This window comes from Littorina saxatilis, linkage group LG3 (genome assembly GCF_037325665.1).
Source record: "Littorina saxatilis isolate snail1 linkage group LG3, US_GU_Lsax_2.0, whole genome shotgun sequence".
In the NCBI taxonomy this organism is placed as follows: Eukaryota; Metazoa; Mollusca; class Gastropoda; order Littorinimorpha; family Littorinidae; genus Littorina; species Littorina saxatilis.
In genome coordinates, this window is record NC_090247.1 from 65,691,118 (window position 1) to 65,715,906 (window position 24,789).

General features: G+C 41.7%; 2 protein-coding genes across 3 annotated transcripts in view; both read left to right on the top strand.

Annotated features, from left to right (window-relative positions):
• Positions 1-154: 154 nt before the first annotated feature.
• Positions 155-20,646, top strand: LOC138962966 (uncharacterized). The gene is made up of 13 exons (XM_070334932.1): positions 155-401; positions 7,873-8,008; positions 8,444-8,603; positions 8,813-8,983; positions 9,855-9,946; positions 13,290-13,525; positions 13,916-14,160; positions 14,543-14,768; positions 15,838-15,927; positions 17,389-17,600; positions 18,252-18,452; positions 19,136-19,307; positions 19,922-20,646. The coding sequence occupies exons 1-13, from the start codon at positions 203-205 to the stop codon at positions 20,035-20,037; spliced, it is 2,256 nt and encodes a 751-aa protein (XP_070191033.1). The 5' UTR covers positions 155-202; the 3' UTR covers positions 20,038-20,646.
• Positions 20,647-23,871: 3,225 nt separating this feature from the next.
• LOC138962987 (uncharacterized) overlaps positions 23,872-24,789 on the top strand; it is a 30,384-nt gene continuing 29,466 nt past the window's right edge. For both annotated transcript variants that reach the window (XM_070334959.1, XM_070334960.1), the window contains exon 1: positions 23,872-24,163. In XM_070334959.1, coding sequence (XP_070191060.1) covers positions 23,944-24,163 — 220 coding nt within the window. In that variant the 5' untranslated portion in view covers positions 23,872-23,943. The remainder of the gene's footprint in view (positions 24,164-24,789) is intronic.

A 24,789-nucleotide genomic window follows, 5' to 3' on the forward strand; every position in this document is an offset into this window, starting at 1 on the left:
GATCTAGACTAAACCAAAGTAGATCAAGGTCGTTACGTCAACCTACTAGCACACTTTCCAACTTTCCGACTGTGAAAAACAAAAATCAACGAAAGATAGAACATTGACTTGGATTGTTGAATCAGCAGGTTTTTGCTTTCGTATTTATTACACTTTGCAAACCGGCTTCACTTGTCAGACAGTGCAGCTACAACTCAGCAACATGGAGCGAAAGTCAGCCATGCTAGTGATTGCTGTCTTCGCTGTTTGGGGAGCTGTGTTATTCCAAGAAGTTGCCAGCGCACCTGCCGATGACTACCCGTACCGTAACGTGTCCCTTTCCTGGGACGCAAGGGTGGAGGACATCGTCAATAGACTGACTGTGGAGGAGATGCAGATGCAAATGGCTTTAGGCGGACCAGGTGAGAGAAAGAAAGATATATATATATATATATAGAGAGAGAGAGAGAAAGAGAGAGAGAGATAGAGAGAAAGAGAGAGAGAGAAGAGAAAGAGAGAGAAGAGAGAGAGAGAAAGAGATGATGATGATGATGATGATGATGATGAGGATGATGAGGATGATGAGGATGATGAGGATGGAACTGTAAGAATGGTTTACTGTGAAGCCATTGGCCCGTACACAGATTTGGGGGGGGGGGGAACGAAACGATCGCGATATGTACATTGGATAATATCATGGATAACCATGTTATTTCTTCAGTCCAACACTTGGTCTGTTTACAGTTTGTATTTCCGCCGTTGTTATCACGCGCGAATCGAATGCGATTTGGTAAACAGTCTTAGTGTCTGTATGCCCATCAAGTCACAGAGTTTGTACATAACACGTCTTCCACGTGCGTTCTGAAGTCAGCGGCAAGTGCAATGCGGCACTAGGGAGATTTAAAAGACAGCACGTTTCGTTTTGCAGCTCGTTTCGTTTGGTGAATGAGTCACCCCGCGAAAGGGAACGTGAAACGAGACGGCATAGGCCGCAGACAAGATTTAGATGTATTCACGTTTCGTTTCGGAATGAAGGAAGGGCGATAAATCATCAACATAAAAAGGGGGGTCAGAAAACGGCGGGCATACGCAAATAAAAGGCGAGTCATGCGCAAATGAAAGGCCGGGCATGGCAGGATATGATCCGCTGACTGGGCATGGCATGATTTCAACTCCACGAGTCAATAAAGGATTGACATACTCGCATTGCACACACAAGAGCTTCACATTTTTCAATTCATGCACCTGCTCATCATCAATTGTATTTCACAAAAATTAGATCATTCATGTTGAATTCCAAGATTTACTCATTCGAACTCATTATTTTTTTTAATCCATTTCACGCATCTCAATTTTTACAACTGGTAACAGCCTATGGGAAAGAGCTCTACCGAACCATGTAGGCAATTATACCCTGAGTATTCCCCATTCTCAGAAAACGGCCCTGTGCACACGCCTGTGCCGATTTAGAAGCCTTTCCCCAACGAGGGGTTGTTTTGTACTTGTCACGTCTGTCCTCGATCAGAATGGAAAAAAAAACCCTAGGAGGTGGTCCAGAATCGGGCATACTTTGATTATTTTCAGTCCAAATAAATCACACAGACTTTGTTTATACAAAATCTCATACGAAGCCAGAATAAAAATTCGATGCGATGACCTACTCCTGCTTTGCCATTTGCTTTCTCACCATGAAGTTGGATAAATGTACCAGGATCAGCACCCTTCAAAATATTTCAGTTCACAACAGTTGTCTACCTCCAATGAACACATTCTCAGCGCTGAAAGACTGTGAAAGGGTTGATGAATCTAGCAATGCATAAAATGGCCAACAAATAAAACTGTTAGTGTGCAAAAATACTCACAAAAGTTGACGAAATATTGTTCGTTTTTTGGGGGTGGAAAACGTGACTGCGTTTTGACGTTCCACGTTCCGTTTCAGTTGACCTTCACCTTTCCAGCGAGAGACCCCCGAAATGACGTTTACCACAACTTCAAAACGAAACGTCCCGACGTTTCGTTTTTTAAATCTCCCTACTATCCCTGCATTCCCGGTCAGGAGTCACGGGCGACAGCGTCAGGGTTGTCACTCTGGCCTACTTGTTTGATTACTTGACAACAGGCACAAATATGATCCTTCATTCTATCGATATGTTGGGCATACCTCAGGTGATCGGCTTTTGGCCACCTTCTTACGCCGTCGTATACGGCCAACGGGTTTTCGCCCTTCAGTCCAAAGGGGCACCAGTCTTTCACCTGCCCTTCAGTCTGTTACGGCTGGAATTTACGTGTGTATGTCTGTATGTATGTATATTTACTCCTATCAGAAATTGTGCGTGCTTCTCTCTGTTTACTATCTATCCTTCACACATACACACAACACTCCAACCAGGCACAAAGACAAGAACACAGTTATAGCCCTTTGCCCCTGCACCTCTATTGAAATAATCAATACAACATAAACATATTATTTCCCATTCATTCTACAAATCACTCTCACTCAACATGGAAGTTCTATTTCTGTTAACCTACAGAAAACTAGCTGCACAGAAATACACACATGTTACTTTCTCATGCAGTCTATAATTCACGTGCACACACGTAGAACACTTCAAGCTTTGTTCCGTGAGAGTCTGTCTGTCTCACTACACACGAAGTCATTGTCTCAAGCAATACTTCTGTCAATATTCACTTCTGTTACACACAGATCAACAAACCACGCACGCTCTACGTCTCGTGTTCGTTTACTTGGGGAACGTATCTCCGCACAGCTATCTCGCTGGTTACTTTTCCCAGTCGTACTCACACATTCAGTGGTACGTACTGATCCACCCCACCCACGCAAACTGTCTTCGCGTGGTGGAATGGGACGGGGTCCCCGTTCTACAGCGCTTCACGCTGACTCCCTCCTGCGCTCCCGCAGTTCACGGCTCGGGACGTAAGGGTGGAACCTCCCGTCTCGCCTCCCCACTTCCGCGACCCCCTCGGCCCGGGATGCTAAAATACACAAGTTTAAACTACCATAAGTCTCCATACCTGAATAAACTTTTCTGACATTCTTTATCACTACCGTCAACTAACTTATGCGGTTACAGTATATACACCCGCTTACTCATAAGCGACTTCATTTCCGAAAAACATGTAAACATTCCCTTTTCAACAATGGCTGACAACCGCGCACGCTTTTCAGCCAATTCATACATGACTCTCCCGGTCATTTCTCAAGTCAATATTTTCGAGCAAAATAATATCTCCGAGCAAAATATCAATTCAATAAATACCTGTAAACACAGCAGTTGAATCCAACGATTCAATACCGCGGCACGAGTCTAACCGACCTCCCAGCGCCCGGTGAGAAACTTTACCCAACAGGAGACACTTCTTCTCCCTTCAGTGGTCTGTAAAGCTCTGTCCGTATAATGTCTATACAACGCCACCTCAGTCAATACTCTTCTTTGATTGGTTACATCTCACACGTGACAGTACTGCACTGCACCAGTGACATTATTTCACCGTACGGTGCCTACTCAAAGTTCGTGGCCCATGAAATTTTGTACACCTGCGTCACATAACTCCAATATACACTTATGTGCAAATCCGTTTGTCACATTACCCCCTCCTCCCGGAAAAAAAATGACCGACCGAGGTTATTTTTTCTTTAGGATAACATGTAAAAGAGGGTAACTACTTCACTGCCATACAATTTCAATATCGCAATCCACTACGGAACAAACTGTCGTAGCTAACATAAGAAACAAACTTTCTGATCTACTGATCCCATATGTGTAACAACACTACTTTATGTCTGATAAAGTACTTCTTCCTTATCTAGGAAGATTCCACTGAGTTTTCATTTAACTCACAATTTCCAGTCATGTTGCTTTCTAGCCCAAACATGAAAAGTCTTTCTTTAACACCATCAGTTTTCTTATGAGTCCAAGACTCTTCCAACATAGTACGATTACTCATGTTCCTGATGCAAAACCAGCAAGTAGTCAAAATCATGCAAACCATTTTCTTGACCTCTTTCTGCGTGTGCCACCATGGCTTACAGCAGCAGTAGTCTCAATTAACCTGGACTTCAATCTGTTCATATCTGCTTGCAACTGAATGAGTTGTTCTCGTACAACTGCCAAGTCCTGATGCGAACACGCAACCTTCTGATCTGGAGTCCGAACCAAAGGTCTATCAGGAGGGTTTCTTCTCTTTTCCTGCGCACGATTTGCAATAGCCGTAACCCCCTCAACATCAGGAAAACAGTCTGCACTTCCTGAAATCCCCGGAATGTTGCCTATTATCAAATCAGCGACAGGATCATTCAGGACGCAACAAACCATATCTCCCGACACATAAGGTGTCTCAACTTTAACTTTCGCCTGAGGATAAGTAAGGACCTCCCCACCAAATGTCTTACAGGTGACCTTTCTACTGACCAACTGGTCTTTTGACACCAATCTCCTACGCACTCCAGAAATCGTAGAACCCGTGTCACGGAGTACTGTACACTCACTCCCGTTGACATTACCATGTTCTAACTTCAAACACCCAACTTCCTGCGTAATTGGTGAAACGACTTTCGCAACAGCTGAATTTCCCGACACTTCCTGCATCCTCTTCTGGTCATGGCCCCCAAAAACATGATCTGTCCGCAAAGGACAATGTCGACGCCAATGACCTTTTTTTCCACACGACCAACAATCATCTCCACTTTGTCGGAATGAACCGCCTCTACGACCACCATTACGACTGCGTCTATCTCCACGAGGATAGTATGTATCACTTTGTGACTGTGCCTGTGCATCAGACGTACCTCTGCCATAGCTCCAGTTACCTTGTCCACGACCAGCAAAACTAGAACCAAACCTCCGTGACTGCGGACCACCTCTACGATTATTGCTTTGTGAAAAAGCAGCTGCAGCGTACTCTTCGTGACTACAAGAACCTGCAGAAAACTAGCTGCACAGAAATACACACATGTTACTTTCTCATGCAGTCTATAATTCACGTGCACACACGTAGAACACTTCAAGCTTTGTTCCGTGAGAGTCTGTCTGTCTCACTACACACGAAGTCATTGTCTCAAGCAATACTTCTGTCAATATTCACTTCTGTTACACACAGATCAACAAACCACGAACGCTCTACGTCTCGTGTTCGTTTACTTGGGGAACGTATCTCCGCACAGCTATCTCGCTGGTTACTTTTCCCAGTCGTACTCACACATTCAGTGGTACGTACTGATCCACCCCACCCACGCAAACTGTCTTCGCGTGGTGGAATGGGACGGGGTCCCCGTTCTACAGCGCTTCACGCTGACTCCCTCCTGCGCTCCCGCAGTTCACGGCTCGGGACGTAAGGGTGGAACCTCCCGTCTCGCCTCCCCACTTCCGCGACCCCCTCGGCCCGGGATGCTAAAATACACAAGTTTAAACTACCATAAGTCTCCATACCTGAATAAACTTTTCTGACATTCTTTATCACTACCGTCAACTAACTTATGCGGTTACAGTATATACACCCGCTTACTCATAAGCGACTTCATTTCCGAAAAACATGTAAACATTCCCTTTTCAACAATGGCTGACAACCGCGCACGCTTTTCAGCCAATTCATACATGACTCTCCCGGTCATTTCTCAAGTCAATATTTTCGAGCAAAATAATATCTCCGAGCAAAATATCAATTCAATAAATACCTGTAAACACAGCAGTTGAATCCAACGATTCAATACCGCGGCACGAGTCTAACCGACCTCCCAGCGCCCGGTGAGAAACTTTACCCAACAGGAGACACTTCTTCTCCCTTCAGTGGTCTGTAAAGCTCTGTCCGTATAATGTCTATACAACGCCACCTCAGTCAATACTCTTCTTTGATTGGTTACATCTCACACGTGACAGTACTGCACTGCACCAGTGACATTATTTCACCGTACGGTGCCTACTCAAAGTTCGTGGCCCATGAAATTTTGTACACCTGCGTCACATAACTCCAATATACACTTATGTGCAAATCCGTTTGTCACACAGTCATGTTGTACTCGAACACTGCCGAGTCAGTTACAGCATGTAGTGAATTCTTTCTGTATCTCTGGTCAACCACAATGTTTCTCACAACATGGAGAGTTTCAGACGAAATGACAGCGTTCCTAACTTCGGCTGGGAATGTTGTCAAGTAGAACTCTAGCCCGGCAACCTGATCATCCCAGAACTGACGCACACTGTCATTGTCTGAATCAGGGGCGTCAAAAGCATCACAAAACTCGTCAAAGTTCTCGTTTTCCGTTTCGTTCAAATGCTCATGTAAACTTTCAGTACATTCAGCGTCACTTTGGCCCTTTATTTTCTGCTCCTGCCTTTCCACCTTCTCCGGTGAATCGAAGCATCCCGGTGAGGGCATTTGCGAAAGGGATGGTGGGGGTGGGCTTTGGAAAAGGCCTATGTCGCGGGATTCTTGGGTCGTGCCATTTGTGGTAATGTCATTTTCTTGCACAGTACCTTGATGGGGTTCAGTGTGATGCTATGTATGTCCCAGGTGGAAAGATGGCATTTTTCTGTCAGGGTTCGAAGCACATACTCTAAAGCCACTGGTACACACATTTTAGACGATGTTGGCGTTCCACACACACGTAAAAATGATGAAGTTTTGGGAGCTCGAAGTTGATGTTGCTCGCTGGTTGCCAGGGGCAGGTAACTGGAGAGAGAGAGAGAGAGAGAGAGAGAGAGAGAGAGAGAGAGAGAGCACTGGCATATGACGCACACCAGAAGTCCATTATTTAAGAAGTGCTCTACTATCATTACTATCAGTCGACACGCGGTGATACATATGCTCGTTGACCTTTTATTGGGGGGATCCCGAACTAAAAATAGAATACGGGATTCTGGGAAAGCTGTTCAAGGGCACTTACGCACTATATTCGATTTCCAATACACGACTTCAAACCTTTGGAATAAATCAAAAAGAATGAAATACAAGTTCAGAGTTCAGAAAAGAAGGAAAAAGTTAAAAAAATAGAGAAAAAAAAAGTTGTCCAAATTGCTTGCCGTTTACGGGACTCGAACTCAAAACCGCCAACACTGGAGGCAAACATACTACCACCTTACCTACCAGGCACACAATACATAGGTGTGAAAATTCAAACTTGAACTGCAAACATACCTTACACGTGCCCGGGTTCTCGAGTCGAGCAATTTTTCGGTTTCCGAGTTTCCCCGTACCGTTCGTATTTGTGTTTTGTACATTTTCTTGATCTCATCATTACATGTATATAGTCGCGTAGTACATTTTCACAAAAGCCTATGTTACTAAACAAAAAATAGAATAGGTAAATCTGGGGAAATTGTCCCCTGGAAGTACTCAATAGTTATGCAAATGTTTGATTATTTTGATCCAAAACGTTCGGAACGAAGAAAATGATTGCCATCGAAGAGGATCGAACCCGTGACCATCAATGTTAGGAAAAGCGATCGGACGCTTTACCAACTGAGCTATTCTGTCGCACGGTAGGCGAGGGAGATTTTAAGTTCAAATATTACCAATGCGTTGACGAAAGCCACTACGACAGCAATAATGAATCCTTTGAACATTGGCTTGTCCTTCTTTGGGCCATTAGACGTCAGAGGTCGACTCATATTTAAGCGGCTGGCCGATACTACAAAAATAGTTTGTGTTTGTGTGCGTTTTAATCGTAAAACAATAACATGAACTCTATCTAACTAAATCCTTCGATACATACATGTTTTCTGTATTTTGGGCAAGAATATGACATTTGACACATACCTCGATTGTCGACCTCGACTGCAAGCAGCCAGTGGAAACTCTGGACCTGTGTAAAATTAGATATTTTGTAAACAAAACAATTTTTGTATTTTTTTAAGGTATCCTATTTTGCTCGAACAGATGGACCGGCCCCGGCAATCCCCAGACTGGGTATTGGAGCCTACCAGTGGGGGTCCGAGTGTCTGAGAGGGGACGCCACTGCACCGGGATTCGCTACTGCCTTTCCTCAAGCTTTGGGACTTGCTGCCACCTTCGAGTAAGAATAAACCATCTGAATAACAACATGCAATTCAAAAGCATCTTTGTGAAGGTTCTATGTTGTGTTAAGAGTGTGGCGTGTGTCTGACTCCTGATGTAATCGGGTTTTTTTCTCATCATGATGAATACTAATTTATAAAGTGGAAGCAAATATGTAAAGTAAAAGGAAGTTCAACAGCCATGAAGAATGTGTATTCGTAGTTTAACGTAGGCACGAATTGAAAGGTATTTCCTTTCCTTTTATTATCAATGTCTCAAGTAACAAGGATTTCTGTTGGCCGTCTCCATTTTCAAACTATTGAAAGGGTGCGTAATAAATTGCAACGCAACATCACGAACATGCTTCACATAAAGCAGAAGAAAATAACGATACAAAAGATCCGCAGTAAAGGCGAGCGAGAATTTCATTAATCGATTAAGTATTTTTTTTCAGTTACGATTTGATATACCGCGTGGCTGAAGCAATCAGTGTGGAGGTCCGAGGCAAGCACAACGACTTCGTGAAGGAGAAGAACTTCGTCTGGCATACCAGCGCCTCCTGCTTCTCTCCCCTCATCAACATCATGAGGGACGCCAGATGGGGAAGGAACCAGGTCAGGGCTGATGATTTTGTCGTTTGGCTTTTTCTTCTTTTTTGTGTGCCTTTATTTCAATTTATTTAGTTTGGTTTTGCTGATTCTCTTCAGGAAACCCATGCCCAATGTTCCCTTTAATTTGTTGTCAACTTTCATGCATCCGTCGCCTTATTTGTATGTTTCTTGGGAAAATCGGATTGTTTTTAACAATCTTTCATTTTCCTCAGGAAACTTACGGAGAGGACCCGTACTTGTCCGGATCGTTGGGTACGGCCTACATCAAAGGTCTTCAAGGAACACATCTTCGCTACGTTCGTGCCAGCGGTTGTTGTAAACACATGAATGTTCATGGCGGCCCTGAGGACATCCCGGTCTCTCGATTCAGTTTCAATGCAATCGTAAGCATGTTGTTGTTGTTGTGCAATCTGAATTACAGCCATCACGAAGGGCTTATGCACTGGTGTTTTACTTTTCGGATCATATAATCTTTATCTATCGACCCGAAAGTGGTTATTACCGGTAACTTAAAAGGAGAAGAGGAAAACTCCATTACAAAATGTGGCAGATAAAATGTAAAAACATACAGATAGTTCAGCACACTGTGTGTGAAGCGGGAGTGGTTATTGCTATGTTTATTATGGTCGGCTTAATTACTGTCTTATTAACTTGTACATTTCAATCACTTGAAAGCATTCATGCATATGACTTTGGGTAATAGTATATTCTATTCGAATGTCTACAGACTTAACACTTTGCAGTTTCAAATTAGGATCTTTTTGATAGACATGGGGACAATCGAATAACAAATGACGGCCAATAGTCTGGTGGATGAGTCGCCGGCCTCTCACGCGGAAGGTTCTGTTCGAATCCCGGCCGTGCCTTTTTGGTTAAGAGTTGAGATTTGTTCGATCCCTAGATCATCTAATATGCAGAACTGTTTGTGCCTTTTCCACATTCGTGTGTACACGCAAGCACAAGACCAAGTATGCATGCAAACGATCCTGTAATTCATTTCAAAGTGTAATGGGTTCTAGAAAGACGACAACACCTCGCATACATCCCCCCAAAATATGGCTGCGTTAATGACGGGGCAAAGACGGTCATGCATGTATACAAACCCAATCGTGCATAAAATGACGAGTTTCAGCCCAGGTACTTAGAAGAAGAAGTTTGAATGACTGTGAATATCTCAAGATAACGTTTTATTCCGTGCGAATGTGTGCATATTGCGGCTTTACTGTCACATGTGTGGGTCTTGTATCCTTGCAGGTATCGGAGGAAGACTGGAGAATGACCCACCTGCCGGCATTCAAGACATGCGTGGATGCTGGCACACTTGGTCTCATGTGTAGCTACAACAGGTACATCCGGGTGTTTGAATGCACATATTATGTACAAGCATGTTGCAGAACCATACCGTGAATTATGTGTGTTTGCTTTACTGTTACAGCTGCAATGTTATTGCGTTTTTAGAATTGTTTACCTTTTTCCTGGCATTCGGGGGCAACGAACAACACTGCTATATATCTCAGTCTCCTTTTATACCTATATATATATGACTAAGTGCCAAAAGGTGCTCACAGAACAGAAGACGACTTTGTTTTACAATAAAAATGTTTCTAAAAACGTGTGTCTGCTGAAAATTGGTGTGTGTGTGGATGAATGTGCGAAGAGATAGTGGACATAATTTCGTGTGTCTGACTTGAACGGTTTTGAAGTTATCTTTGTTTAAAGTCAAAAATAACGCCAAAACCGGCCATCTGAAAAAGGACATCGTGATACCTCGTGTTTTGAATATGCCACAGAAAAATAACAAGAAGCACAAATGAATTGCATTTAGTTTGATTGAATGCCTGAAACATCGCTTTACAGACGAGACCAAACGTCAAATCTAAATCTCGAGAGAATTTTTTTTTTTCGATAACCGAATTTTAAGGTGTCGCACGCAAGATGATTCGTCATCACGGCATACATTTTTCAATCGCAGATATTTACTAAATTTCTTTTTCAAAAACTCTGGAATTGATGTCGACACGTCAAGCGATAACGGTGTATCAAACTGCTGTCTTTCAAGTAATCCAGCAAAGACTGCAGAACTTTTGAACAGCATTTTTGAAAACGATTTGAAAATTTCGTCATATCTTGCGTGCGACAAAATGTTCGGTAATTAACGGTTATTTTCTTTTAAAAACAAAATTTACATGTACAAAGATCTACTTCATTTACGGAACCACGTGACACATTCTGTGTTCAAAATTTGTGAAGAAATCACGAACCACGATTGCGCTATCAAGTGTTGAAATTATGTCGTCAACATCTTTTCAGATCTTGCGTGCGACACCTTCTTGCGTTCAACATAAAATGTCACTACCTTATCGAGTTTAATGGGTAAAACTAACTATTTGTTGTCTTAGTTTAATCTTCTTAATTAAAAGCGTAATAAAACCGAACTTCTAAGATGAATTTTAATTGAGATTAGCGAAAGAGCGGGCACGCAAGTCGACCTTAAAGTAAAAGAATGATAACACGAGCGTTTGTCGTGTTGTCTTGCGTGCAACACATTGTCCAAAAAGGAAAATGTATATTTTTCTCAGACGTTTTTTAAGTTGAAACCTTGAAACTTCACACACATTTGGGGTTTAATCGCCCCCATGCATGGTAAAAGTCTTGTTGACCCTTGTCAGATTTCAAGGTCACGGCTGGGTCACATGTGGTTCAGAAAACGGATGAAACATATTTTTTCAGAGATTTTTGAAGCTAGAACCTTCAAACTTCAAACAACGCTTTTGCTTAATGATTGTTCAACATGGAGAATTCAAGGTTGATCCTTGAGAAATGTGAAGGTCATAGCAGGGTCTCGTGTGGGTAAAAAAAAAAACATAACCTTTTTCTCAGAGTTTTTCAAAGCAAGAACCTTGAAAGTTCACATTTTTGGGCTTAATAGCCTCCATACACGGTTAAAGTCTTGTTGACCTTTGTCGAATCTCAAGGTCACATGGGCAAATCAAAAACACGAAAATGCATCATTATCTCAGTTTTTTTTAAAGGGAGAGCCTTCAAACATCACACAACTCTCAACTCCGACTTAAAGAAGTTAAGGTAGATCCTTGTCACATGTCAAGGTCACAGAAAGGTCTCGTACGGGTAAAACAAACAAAACAAACAGATAATATTCATTTTTTCAGCTTTGTTGTTAGCTAGAATAGAGGCACATGCCACCATTCCATTCAACATGACTCATAGAAATGTATGATGTATGACGTAATTGCATTGTGTGTAATGACGCGGCTGCCTCTGTAGTTATTCCAGCCTTTGAAGAAATGGCGTTTTTCCTTGCTTGGACACATTTTTCCTTTTCTTGGATGTTTCAGGAGTTTGGGTGAGTTTGGTGTATATGGTTGAACACAATTTAAAATTTGCATAAAAGTGTATTAAAATAAACAGTGGTAGCCAGTCTCACCTGTTGTGTCGACAATTTAATCTCTTTTGTGTGACCTCAACTTGACCCCTCTGAATGCTCTCAATCATGGAAATTGACCACACTTTGATTATAACCAAACAACATCAAAACTTTGGAATGTGTGAAGTTTCAAAGGTGTTGCTTAAAAGGCGTTCGTGAAAATGACAATTGTATGTGTCTGACTTCAATGCGACCCCGCTGCGACCTTGACGTTTGATTTTATCAACCAGACTTTCATCATGTGTGAATGACTTCAAACACTATAAAACTAGTTGAAGAAATTGACAATTTTTCAAAGTTTAAGCCAGATGGCACTGCTGTGACCTTGAAATTTGACAAACATTAACCAGGCGGTCACCTTTTTTAGAAAATATCCTTAAAGGATCTTTAACCTTACTGTGACCTTGGAATTTGATGAGGTTTAATTTAACTTGCGTAGTGTGCCAAGTTTCAAGGCCCTAGCTTCAAAAACATATGAGAAAACCTCATTGAAAAATGTATATGTTTGACCTCAACGCGACCCTGCTGTGACCTTGACTTTTTCAACCAGACTTTAATCGTGTGTGAACATTATACACTAGAACTGTGTGTATTTTCAAAGCTCGTGCTATAAACGCGCTGAATAAATTGAAAATATTCCACATTTGGACCAGATGTGACCCCGCTGTGACCTTGAACTTTGACAAAGATTAACAAGCAGGTCACTTTTAATGAGGTTTTATAAAAATGCTGAAAGTATGTGAAGTATGTAAAGTCTAACTGATCTAGTATTAAAACATGTAAGACGTGACAACGACAATTTTCCAGTTTGCAAAGGAAATTTAACCTCGCTGTGACCTTGAAATTCAATGTTGTTTAATGTGATGTGCACCATACCTGGAGGTCATTATACTTTGGTTGTGTGCCAAGTTTCAAAGCCCTAGCTTTAAAAACGTGCGAGATAACCTTAATGCTATGACTCAGTGCCGTTTTGAATGATATAACGAACAAAATTATCGTTATTTGTAAAATCATTTGGGTAAATTTATCTTTTCTTTTCGTAATTGGGTTCCAGCATCTGTTGTCTTAACAAAAATCACAATATCAGTCGTGTTTGTCAACTTTTATTTTTTAGCCCCTTTGTCCGCTTTTCGTGCGCACCTTTTGGCACTTAGTCATATATATATATATATATATATATAAAAAAAATATTTAAAAAACGCAATACCAAACACATATCAATACACTGAACCTTTCTTTGACAGAATCAACGGTGTGCCAGCCTGTGCAAACAAGAAACTGCTGACGGACATTGCCCGAAACGAATGGGGCTTCAGAGGGTACTTCACCAGCGATCAGGCAGCTGTCGAGAACATCATCGTCTACCATAAATACTTCAACAACTCCCTCGACACCGCGGTTGCCTGCGCCAACGCCGGCTGCGACCTTGAAATCGCTGGAGACTTGAATGTGTTGCCACATCCTGTGTACTTCTCTCTGGGTAAGTAAGCAATTACAGTAGTGTATCTTTTGCATGTGCCTGCTAGAAATGTGGGTAATCGTCGAAGCAGGATATAATACAGAACTATTTTTTTTAATTTCTACGTTTTACTATTGCTTTTCTTAAATATCAGTAGCGTCCTGCTGCGTTCAGTGAATCACTTGTGTTTCTGTAAATGACATTTTATTTATTCATTTATACACACACGTTTCTGTCTTGTCTTATATTATTACAGAATATTCAGATGCAGCATTTTGAAATATAACGTGTTCAAGCCTCTATCTATTTTAATTCAGATCGAACCATCTTTGATCATGCCATATTTTAACCAACTATTCTACCTCACTCAAATGTATCACGTATTATATTTTTTGACCACTGAATCAACAGTCGAAGCCGTAAAGCAGGGCAGGGTGACAGAAGCCACACTACGGGAACGTGTCCGACCGCTGTTCTACACCAGAATGAGGCTGGGCGAGTTTGACCCACCAGAAATGAACCCATACAGCAAACTGACCTCAGCAGTCGTGGAAACTCCTGCACACAAGGCCCTGGCTGTGGAGGCAGCCATGAAATCCTTCGTCTTGCTCAAGAACGACGGGGGGCTCCCTGTCACAGGTTTCGGCACAATCGGGGTCAGTATGTTTTAAGAAAAGGAAGCATTATGTAGCTTTGACGAAGATTTAGTGACCCCTTGACGGCGCAATGGCCTTGTGGATAAGACGCCGGTCTCCTATGCGGTTGGGTGAGCGTTCAAATTCCGGTCGCGCCGGGTGGGTTAAGGGCAGAGATTTACCGATCTCCCAGGTCAAACTTATGTGCAGACGTTCTAGTGACTTATCCCCCTTTGTGTGTACACGCAAGCACTCAAAATGTTACTGTCCTTCTAAAAAAAAACAAGGAAAATTGCCATGCAGTGTCGGGCGGTTACAGACATAAAATACATCACATGTACTAAGAATTAAGAATTGCATTAAACAAAAACTCTAAAACATATCACATGATGTACCGTTCCAGGTGGTTGGTCCTTTCGCAAACACAACCAAAATATTCGGCGACTACAGCCCCGTCATTCCCGAAGAGGACAAATCCACGGTCTTGCAAGCGCTGACCCCTCTGGCATCGAAGGTCCAGTTTGCTGAAGGTTGCGATGAGGTCAACAAAAAATGCGCAACGTACGACTCTGAGTCTGTCATTAAGGCAGTGACCAACACGGATGCTAACTTCGTCATTCTGGGGACAGGTTAGTTTCTAGGATGTTTCGTTTTTTGGTCATCTTTGCAACTACCGGTACTTGGAATAACAAGTACTTACTGACATGGGTTGTAATTTCTTTTTATTCTTTTTTTGCGAGAAAGAACGGCGATTTTTGGATAGTGAGTCAAAGAAAAGTGGATGGATGATTTACTAACCAAAGACCAAAACCCCTATATGAAAAGCTTTGAACACAAAAAGAGAATATGCAACAGACAAGTAAACCAGCGTAAGTTAACAACTGCAGCCGGTTACATGAAAAATGGCCCGTTTAACTAAATAATAAACAGACCTATATACGACGACTCGAACTTAACAAAACATTCAATCACCCAAAACGCCGGTTGTGTTTTTCCCACATTAAAAAAAACCTTTCACTTCGTAATGTGCACGAATATAAGTTATGTATTTATGTGTTCGATGTCATTCCTAACCTGGCAACAAGCACGTGTGCCTGGAGGGACTTAGATTAAGCACAGAGAAATGTAGATGTTTTCGAAAGATGTAGCAGACGGGCGCAGTGGCGTGGTGGTAAGACGTCGGCCTCCTAATCGGGAGGTCGTGAGTTCGAATCCCGGTGCTGCCGCCTGGTGGGTTAAGAGTGGAGATTTTTCCGATCTCCCAGGTCAACTTATGTGCAGACCTGCTAGTGACTTAACCCCCTTCGTGTGTACACGCAAGCACAAGATTAAGACCAAGTGCGCACGGAAAAGATCCTGTAATCCATGTCGGAGTTCGGTGGGTTATGGAAACACGAAAATATCCAGCATGCCTACTCAACGAAAGCGGAGTGAAGCTGACTATGCTCTCAGAGTATAGTTCGGGGAACCCAAATGGGCAAACGAGCTCACACGTAACCAGAAAATTCTGGAACCCTGAAGAAGAAGAAGAAGAAGAAGAAGAAGAAGAAGAAGAAGAAGAAGAAGAAGAAGAAGATGATAAAAATCATGCAGATCGTACAGGTCGGGATCACTTTAATTCTTTGCCTTTAAAAAAAAATGTCTTGATTTAGTTTTGGCAATGACGTTGTTCTAAAGTTTAATTGCATTTTTTTCCAGGTATAATCTACGAAGCGGAATTCTTCGACCGTCCTGACATGGATTTACCTGGTCATCAGAAACAACTTCTGCAGGATGTTCTTGCCCACTGTGAGAATATTTAATTAAATTAATCATTGATCTGATAATATGTCTGGCATGTTGGTGATCCCCTCCATTAATTATAGGCCTTTGAATTTATTGCTCCATGATTATCTCAGAATCGATGTTGTTTGCTTGGGCTCCACAATACCTACGTACACTCAGCAAAGAGTCGCTGTCTTTTTATCAGTATGTTTTCTTTCCAATCTATATTTCAGTCATTCAAACGTTAGAGTTGCAAATAAGAGAACTGTGTGATATGAAGGAATATCCTCTTGGTTATATTTTGTAACCCCGTCGCGATATAACCTCCGTGGTTGAAAACGACGTTAAACACCAAATAAAGAAAGAAAGAAAGAAATATTTTGTAACACAGAAGTGAGGCTTAGTAGAGAAAATGGATTTCTATGAGATTTGAGATGTTGTTTTAGAGGAAGAACATGCTTTCGCGAAAAAAGTATTTTATTTGACGAAAGTAAACAGTTAGTCAAACAGGAAGCAATTGTTGTGAAACATGCAATCCCGAGAATTAAAGCATGTATCGAGGCGGGGATATAGCTCAGTTGGTAGCGCGCTGGATTTGTATTCAGTTGGCCGCTGTCAGCGTGAGTTCGATCCCAGGTTCGGCGGAAATTTATTTCACAGAGTCAACTTTGTGTGCAGACTCTCTTCGGTGTCCGAACCTCCCCCCGTGTACACTACATTGGGTGTGCACGTTAAAGATCCCACGATTGACAAAAGGGTCTTTCCTGGCAAAATTGCTTAGGCACAGTTAATAATTGTCTACCTATACCCGTGTGACTTGGAATAATAGGCCGTGAAAGGTAAATATGCGCCGAAATGGCTGCAATCTACTGGCCGTATAAAATTTCATCTCACACGGCATCACTGCAGAGCGCCTAGAACTGTACCCACGGAATATGCGCGATATAAGACTCATTGATTGATTGATTGATTGAGTAAACTTAGCCAGAATACCGTTTCTTCATATTTTGGTGCATGTGGATTTGACGGCAACACGTCTGTTGGCTCCCCATAGTGCGCGTCCCTGCGTCCTAAACGCACTAGAAGCCAAAAACACGTACTAGAAATTATGGAGGGGTTCCCGGGACGCACTAGACTTTAAAAGAGCGGGTCCTGGGACGCACCAAATTTTCTTTATTGTGCGTTTACCGTAGATACCATTAATGTTTTATAAGTACACTGGGACCTTTCGGCTTTTGGACCCTTAGGACCCGGCTACAATTCTGCAGTGGGGGTCCATGGACCCTCTAAAAATTGAAAGTGGGGGTCCCGGGACGCACTAGGAGGGGTGTCCGAGGGGAGCCCTGCCGTCTGTTGTTAATGGTGTGATATATTTGAGCTTGTGTCTGGTTGCGCTCGTTAGTACTTGTATGCATGCGTGCTTGCAAGTTTGCTTTTCATTATTGTCACAATTTCGTAAGTTTAGTCGTTCACTTTTGTTCACAGCTGGAGGCAAACCCACCTACCTGTTGTTGTTCAACGCTGGCCCTCTGAACATCACCTTCGCTCATCAGGAACCATCGGTGGTCGCCATCTTGGAATGCTTCTTTCCTGCTCAGGCCGCGGCCGAGGCAATACGTCACGTGCTGTTGAATGACGTCCCCGGCGCGGTGCCTTCTGGGAGACTCCCCTTCACATGGCCCTTGCTTGCGTCACAGGTTGTTCATGTTTTGTATCGTTGAATGTCTGTTTGTCCTCATTATTTTGTTTGTTTGTTTGTTTTTATGCTTTTTGAGAACATTTGTTTATGCTTATATCTATATATGCAGCTTAATCGTGAGTTACTCGCGAAATATCTTAGTCAAATACAATTACAAGTTTATTTTGATATTTGACAGATGGAACATTGAGGTTGTGGACAAATAGCTTTCTAAAACATCCACATTCTAAAGAACGATGGCTTGTGTACCTTGCCTCTGCTGGATTCTACAATGCATTTGAAATGAATTATAGCGCGTGTGCTAGACAATAGAAAGAACAAGATACCAATAAAGAAAATTCACAAATAAACATGGACAATAAAAAACCGAATAGGTTTTTTTAATTTTTATTTTTTTTATTGTCCAAATTTCTGTTGAGTTCATTTTCATTGTTATCTTGTTCTTGTCCTGCAGTCTCTTGTTAGTATATAGAAATAATATGAATGTAATTGTCCCTGCACAGGTCACACCCGGAGTAGTCGCATAAACACCAATGAAATATTCATCACAAATCTTTGAATGTGAATACAAACTCTTTAAATTCGATCAAATGTCGATGAATTTAGGTATAGTTCTTTTAAAGCTTTTGTTTTGTCTGCTCATCTTCAGCTTCCGCCCATGGTGGACTACTCGATGAAACGCAGAACGTACCGCTACTTTGAGGGGGAGCCGCTCTACCCGTTTGGCTACGGGCTGTCCTACACCACGTTTGAGTATTCTAATCTGACGCACAGCCAGTCCATAACTGCTGGTGAAAGTCTGTCTCTGTCCTTCCACTTGAAAAACAGCGGTAAAGTGGACGCTGATGAGGTACGGGTTTGTGTGTGAGTTATTTTACGTGAAATGCCAGGTACAGATTGGATTTGTGTGGGGTAATGCTGTTATTCCAATGTAAAAGAAAACATGTGTAAAAATAACAGTAATAACAACCTCAAAAAGTTTGTTTTGGTATACTTATGCTGCACCAGAGTAGTCGTGATCGACTTGTCTTTAAGTATGGCAATCAGTATGCAAGCATAATACCCGAAGGTTGCAGACTGGAAATCATGTTAAAATTGTAAACTAGTTTTTGACACCTAAGCGGCAAACCCAAGTGCATAGAGTACAGATCAAATACCTTGTTTCCTTGGTTTAAACACGGTTTTATTCAAGTAAGTATGATACCATTATAAAACGGGAAACACTATGGACACGAACTCAAGCGAACGCTTATATCACGTGCCCTATGCAGTTAGAAAATAACGCAAGTGTTTTCCTCTCTTTATTATTCTCATCTTGACAGCACAAACAATAGTATGCAAAGACAATTTTCAGTTGTTCCTTATCGCGCAGTAAAGACCAAAGCTGACGGTGATTACATGATTCTGCGGAGATTGCAAGAACATTTTGAACGCTTTCAGTTAAAATAGAGTTACGTTTAGCCAGGGGCTTGCTGCGGTGTAAAGCTGAACCGAGAAGAAAAAAATGCCGATCCACACTTTCTATACGTTCAGGTTGTGCAAGTGTACATCGGGTGGAGGGATACGTCACTTCCGGCCCCCAAGATCCAACTGGCCCGATTCACCCGCGTGACGATAGAAGCAGGTCAACAAGTGATAGTAAAGCTGGAGGTTGAGGCCAAGATCATGGGCCTGTGGATCAACGACGGCTGGTTTATCAAACCAGGTTAGTACATACATTATCTTCTTCATCGTCTTCATCTTCATCTTCTTCTTCTTCTTCTTCTTCTTCTTCTTCTTCTTCTTCTTCTTCTTCTTCTTCTTCTTCTTCTTGATGTCCAGCTCTGTAGCTCTCGGCTCAATTTCAAATCAGTATTTCCAGCAACTGCGCATACAATACAAGTTTCACTCAGGGGCGAAAGGTAGGACGAAAATGATGACTGGCGCAAAAAGGCGTCACAATGAGAATTACAGTCTGGAACTCGCACTCAACACACAGCCATTTTCATTTTTAATTTCAATTTCAGTAACTCGGCGCTCAAACGTTTATTTGGAGGTATTCCTGGTGTGTGGTCACATAAATACAACCCTCAACCTGAACTGTATAGCTCTTAGGGTGATGAGAGACATTTTTATGCTAGGTTATAACTTACATCACTTCAAGTTGAATTGCTGTTCTGTTTACCAAAGTCAAAAAGATCTTTTGATTTTGCCATTTTTGCTTAGTAACAAGTATATAAGTAAGATATTTTAATAATGTTTCCACTTATGCTGAGTCGTAAATCTTGTTTAATCTTTAATTAATTTCAAATCTCTTTCTGTGTTCAATCTATTTCACAGGAATGATGGACGTGTTCGTCGGAGGACAACAGCCCAACCAGAAGCGCATGGCGGGGAGCAACGTTCTCAGCAGTTCCTTCACCATCACTGACATGAAGTACCTTGGCCGATACTGACGTGGCTTTTAAAGACACTGATGTTACACATTAGAGCCACGAGGGCTCACACCCTCAGGACAAAATGCATGGAATTCAGAAAATGATATTTTTATGAACTTTTTATCATCTCTCTAACCGTTCCCGTCATACTCCCCGTGTCCTCACTCTTGCCAGTTCTTAAGCGTATCATCACATCCATGTCCCTAATATGTTATAGTTATCTGTTAAGCCCCCTTAGTTCAGTTCATTTGAATCCCTCCAATCTCTTTTATTTTTATTTTTATCAAAATCTTATTTGTTGGACTTCAAGCTGTAGCTCTTGACGTTTGTAGGTGGGTTTTTTTCTCCAGAAATCGAACTGTTCCTACATTTCTGCTGATGTTACTTTCATTTGACTGCATGAAATCAAATTGTGGCACGTCGGTTTGAGTTTTGTCAAATACATGTACATAGCGTTCTTGTTCCTCTTCTTCTACTACTTATTGTTGGTGATTTGCTGATTAATTGCTATGCCTTTCGTGATTGCTGTAAATGTTAATCCTATGTCTCATCCAAATGCCCCAAGTGGGCCCCTTGGGATGAATAAAAATATAACGTGTGGGTGCAGACAACTAGAAACCTTAATATAAATTGGCAGGGATTTAATGGACCAGCAAATTAGATGGACCAGCAGCAAAAAAGATAGGCCAGCAGCAAAAAAGATGGGTTTCAACAGCAAATTAGCTGCGATAAATATTTTGGGAAGATTCCGAAGATTCCGAAGATTCCGACGATCACGGATTGTTGTCTTTCGTGGAGTACTTCAAGGGGTCATGAATCGACCGCAATGACACCTGGTACGAAGGCTACGCCCCGGGAATTCCTTTCACAAACAATGGACTGGAGGCAATAAACCAGACCATCAAACGTCAGAACACATTTCGTGAGAGGCTTGACTTGTCCAGATTCCTAACCCTTGTTAAAAGAGACATTGTCCTGAACTGGTCCAGAGAGAGAGACAACGCTCAGCCTGATCATATCCCAGTGACCCAAGAACCAGACAGAACCTTGCCCGGCTGGACGGCTGCCTATCAGTGGGCATCTTCAAACGCAAAGTCCATCAAGAGGAACCAGAAAGTGTTCGTGGCCTCGGAGTCGCTTCAGACCAGTTCCAGAGAGCCTCTTGGGAATCGTTTGACCAGTACAAGGAGAGCCGGAACTCGGTTTGGAGTCTGACCGTGGAGGACGACAGAATTGACTGCAATTGCCCTGTCTACATGAAGTCCAACATATGTAAACACTCACTTGGCATGGAAATCCGGCTGTCCATTTCTGAACCACCAGCGCAGGCAAAGACCGTCCCCTGGGAGAGAAGCGAAAGAGGGGACGACCTATTTCTGCCCCATTTTTACTGTTTAAGAAATCTGCTTGGCTGTTCAATTAATCTATTCTGCTGTTGAATTCATCCAATTTGCTGCTTCACATTCGCTGCTCACTCCTTCCTATTTGCTGCTGAAACCATCTATTTTGCTGGTAAACAAATTTTATGCGATATAAATTGTGTTATGGAAGATTGTGAAAGGTGCATATATATTACTTAGTAGAATTTGATTTCCTTTTTTGAATAAATGCACCACAATGTTGTGCTTGGCACACAAAAAACGGTTTCGTGTTAATAGTTCTGTTCCTTTCAAGAGATCTTTTGTGCGTGTGCCTTCCTTGTAGTGAAATTATTCTGTTTATTAACATTTCTGTGCTGACTATCACTGAGAAAAAGAAAAGAAAAAAAATTGACACCTTGTTCCTATCTTTTCGTTGCCTTGGTAAGTGACATAGTTGTATTGTCCATTATTAACACTGATTTGCTTGTGCACATTATTTTTATCAGAGAGTAGTTCAAACCGATGTGCATTTTTTTGACAGTTATTTTGCGGTTTCAAGAATTGACTTCACAAAATGTAGGCTGCAACCTCCAGGCTAATTGTCAGTTTCTATATATTCCGTTTTGGTTGATAATACCCGAACAGGTAAATCAGTGTTAATAATCAACCTTGATGTCGGACGAGATTTGGGCACGATAGAACAATTTCAGTGTCGTGATATCTACGATATCACTGATTGATAACATGAACAAATGTTTGGATACCTTTTACAAATCACGCCCAATACACACTAATCTGTAACCTAGTCTCTGGGTTGTAGAGAGATAGACAGGGACAGAGAAATAGACAGGGAAAAAGCCTCGCAGACAGAGAGAAAGAGAGAGACAGAGAAACGGACAGGGAAAGAGACAGACACAGAAATAGATAGAGACACATACAGATAAACAGACAGACGTATGCGCACAGAATCAAGCAGAAACGCACATCAAACATCAGTACCCTACAACATATATTCTTCCGATTAGTGTCAATTTCAACCAATATGTCAGCGTGTACCTGACAACTGTTTCATCTAGTGGCTGAAGGCATATTGTTTAAACAAAATGTGACCCTCCACCACGAAATGAGTCGCATGTCACCTCGCGCGGTTCTGCGCTAGGCTTAATATAAGTCCGGGGAGTGTCTGGTAACAGTGTGAGGGTCACCTTAGTCACAGGCTTATAACTCAAACAATTGTCGCTCTTTTCTAAAACGGTTTTTACCACTGCATAGAGCATAAAAAAACTCTTTAGGAAAATGTAAAAATATGAAAATCATGCAAAGGTGACATGCGACTCATTCCGTGGTGGAGGGTCACAAATGTTATTCAATTTTAATATCGTTACATAAATTCAATATCTGGCATTAAGGATCCGTAATTAAGTATTTAACTTATATTAGTAAATCCCAAGAAAAACATTATAGAAGTAAACAAAATGGCGATCAAAATCAAATACAAATAGAAAGAAAAAATGGGGAGGAGGGGGGGGGGGGGCATAAAGTGGCAAAAAAAGGGAAGCGTATATACCCAGTGTATGCACGGGCAGTGCAGTTTGTGAGCTGAAGTGTATTACAAAGGGAATGTCGGCTTCATGACTTGCGCATTTAACACAAACACTTGATCGCGTATACTGTCAAGCTTTTTTCATCAAACCACGTATTAGGTCAAGATACAAGCGTACTTTTAGTGTTTCTTGCCTAGGACTCCATATCAGTATGACCGTAATATCGATGCAGTATTTCCACATGCTGATGTGTGTTGCAATATACACTTCACGGACAGAACAGGTGACACAACTGTAGTGTCTGCTTTGTGAAGGGTAAAAGGCAAGGGATTGTGAAAGTCTCTTTAAAGAGACACTCTCAATTTCAGAATTTCTAATGATTATCCAAAGTTAGTTTCCTTCTAAACACTGTTATGGTGATAACTATATATACAAAATATGTTTTTGTTTCATGAATTTGTTTTTGTTGGATAAACTACTACAATTGAACAAATAAACAATGAAAATCAAACTGATGCTGTATGGAAAAGCAAATGCTCTCAAAAAGGGATACGTCCATTTTCACAATAATCCCTTCGACAGTTTTTGTATACATACTTTGCACAGACACTCACACAGACATATACACATACCCAAGGAGACAAATCTCGCTCTCCGTCCTCGTTAAATCTTTCAGTCAATACTTGAATGAATGTAAAAAGAAGATGTTAAGTTTACAGAACTGAAGTTTGTTGCTCCTAGTCAAAATCACCAACGGTTATTCCCCCTTTATGATCTCCTCTATGTTCAAACACAAACACACACACACATGTACACTTGGCCTACTATTTTTGTCAGCAAGAATATCATCTTTCTTTATCAACAAGATTAAGCTGCCTAATGCTACATCGAAGGTATAAAAGTGCTGACATCATGCTTGAAATAGATCTGGGTCAGGAAAAGAATAAGGGCTCATGTGCTCTTATACAAAACATATTACCCCGGAGTTGTACTGACAGTAAAACATTAATCTTGAGAGAATGATCAAGATGTCAAAACGAAGCTTGCTTCTGACGATTGTATTGGTCATTGGAGTTCGGGACGCTGTGTGTGGAGGAAAAGTGAATGGTGATGAGGATGACTACCCGTTCCGTGACCCCAATCTCTCCTGGGACGAACGGCTGGACGATCTGATCAAGAGACTGACCCTGGAAGAGATTGTAGACCAGATGTCTCACGGAGGAGGACAGAACGGGTTCGGTGAGGGCATTAACAACAATCAATATTAATCATTATACAAGAAGGATAAGTTCATCTACACAGGCACAAGACACTAGTTTGAAAAAACAAAACAACAAGTCGCGTAAGGCGAAATTACTACTTTTAGTCAAGCTGTGGAACTCACAGAATGAAACTGAACGTAGTCCGCCGCTAGTGCAAAAGGCCTCAACTTTTACAAAAAGCCGGATATGACGTCATCAAAGGTATTTATCGAAAAAAAGAAAAAAACGTCCGGGGATATCATACCCAGGAACTCTCATGTCAAATTTCATAAAGATCGGCCCGGTAGTTTAGTCTGAATCGCTCTACACACACACACAGACAGACAGACAGACAGACAGACACACACACACACACACACACACACATACACCACGACCCTCGTCTCGATTCCCCCCTCTATGTTAAAACATTTAGTCAAAACTTGACTAAATGTAAAAAGCAGTGTTTAACCTCCATTATATGTTCAAGAAAAGGTACCTGCAAGACAACCAAATCTGAGTCTGTTTTAATTGTTACGTTTTCTTGTTGCCAGATATACGCTAGCTCTAGAAAGATCAAATAAGTATATTCTCTTCCGGAATTATTGTGCTGAGTTCAATATC

Bases quoted from the DNA above. Each gene is read 5' to 3' on its own strand.
- LOC138962966 (XM_070334932.1), top strand. From the start codon at position 203: ATGGAGCGAAAGTCAGCCATGCTAGTGATTGCTGTCTTCGCTGTTTGG. The intron at 402-7,872 runs GTGAGAGAAAGA...TTGCTCGAACAG, and splicing joins AATGGCTTTAGGCGGACCAG to ATGGACCGGCCCCGGCAATC. The intron at 8,009-8,443 runs GTAAGAATAAAC...ATTTTTTTTCAG, and splicing joins GGACTTGCTGCCACCTTCGA to TTACGATTTGATATACCGCG.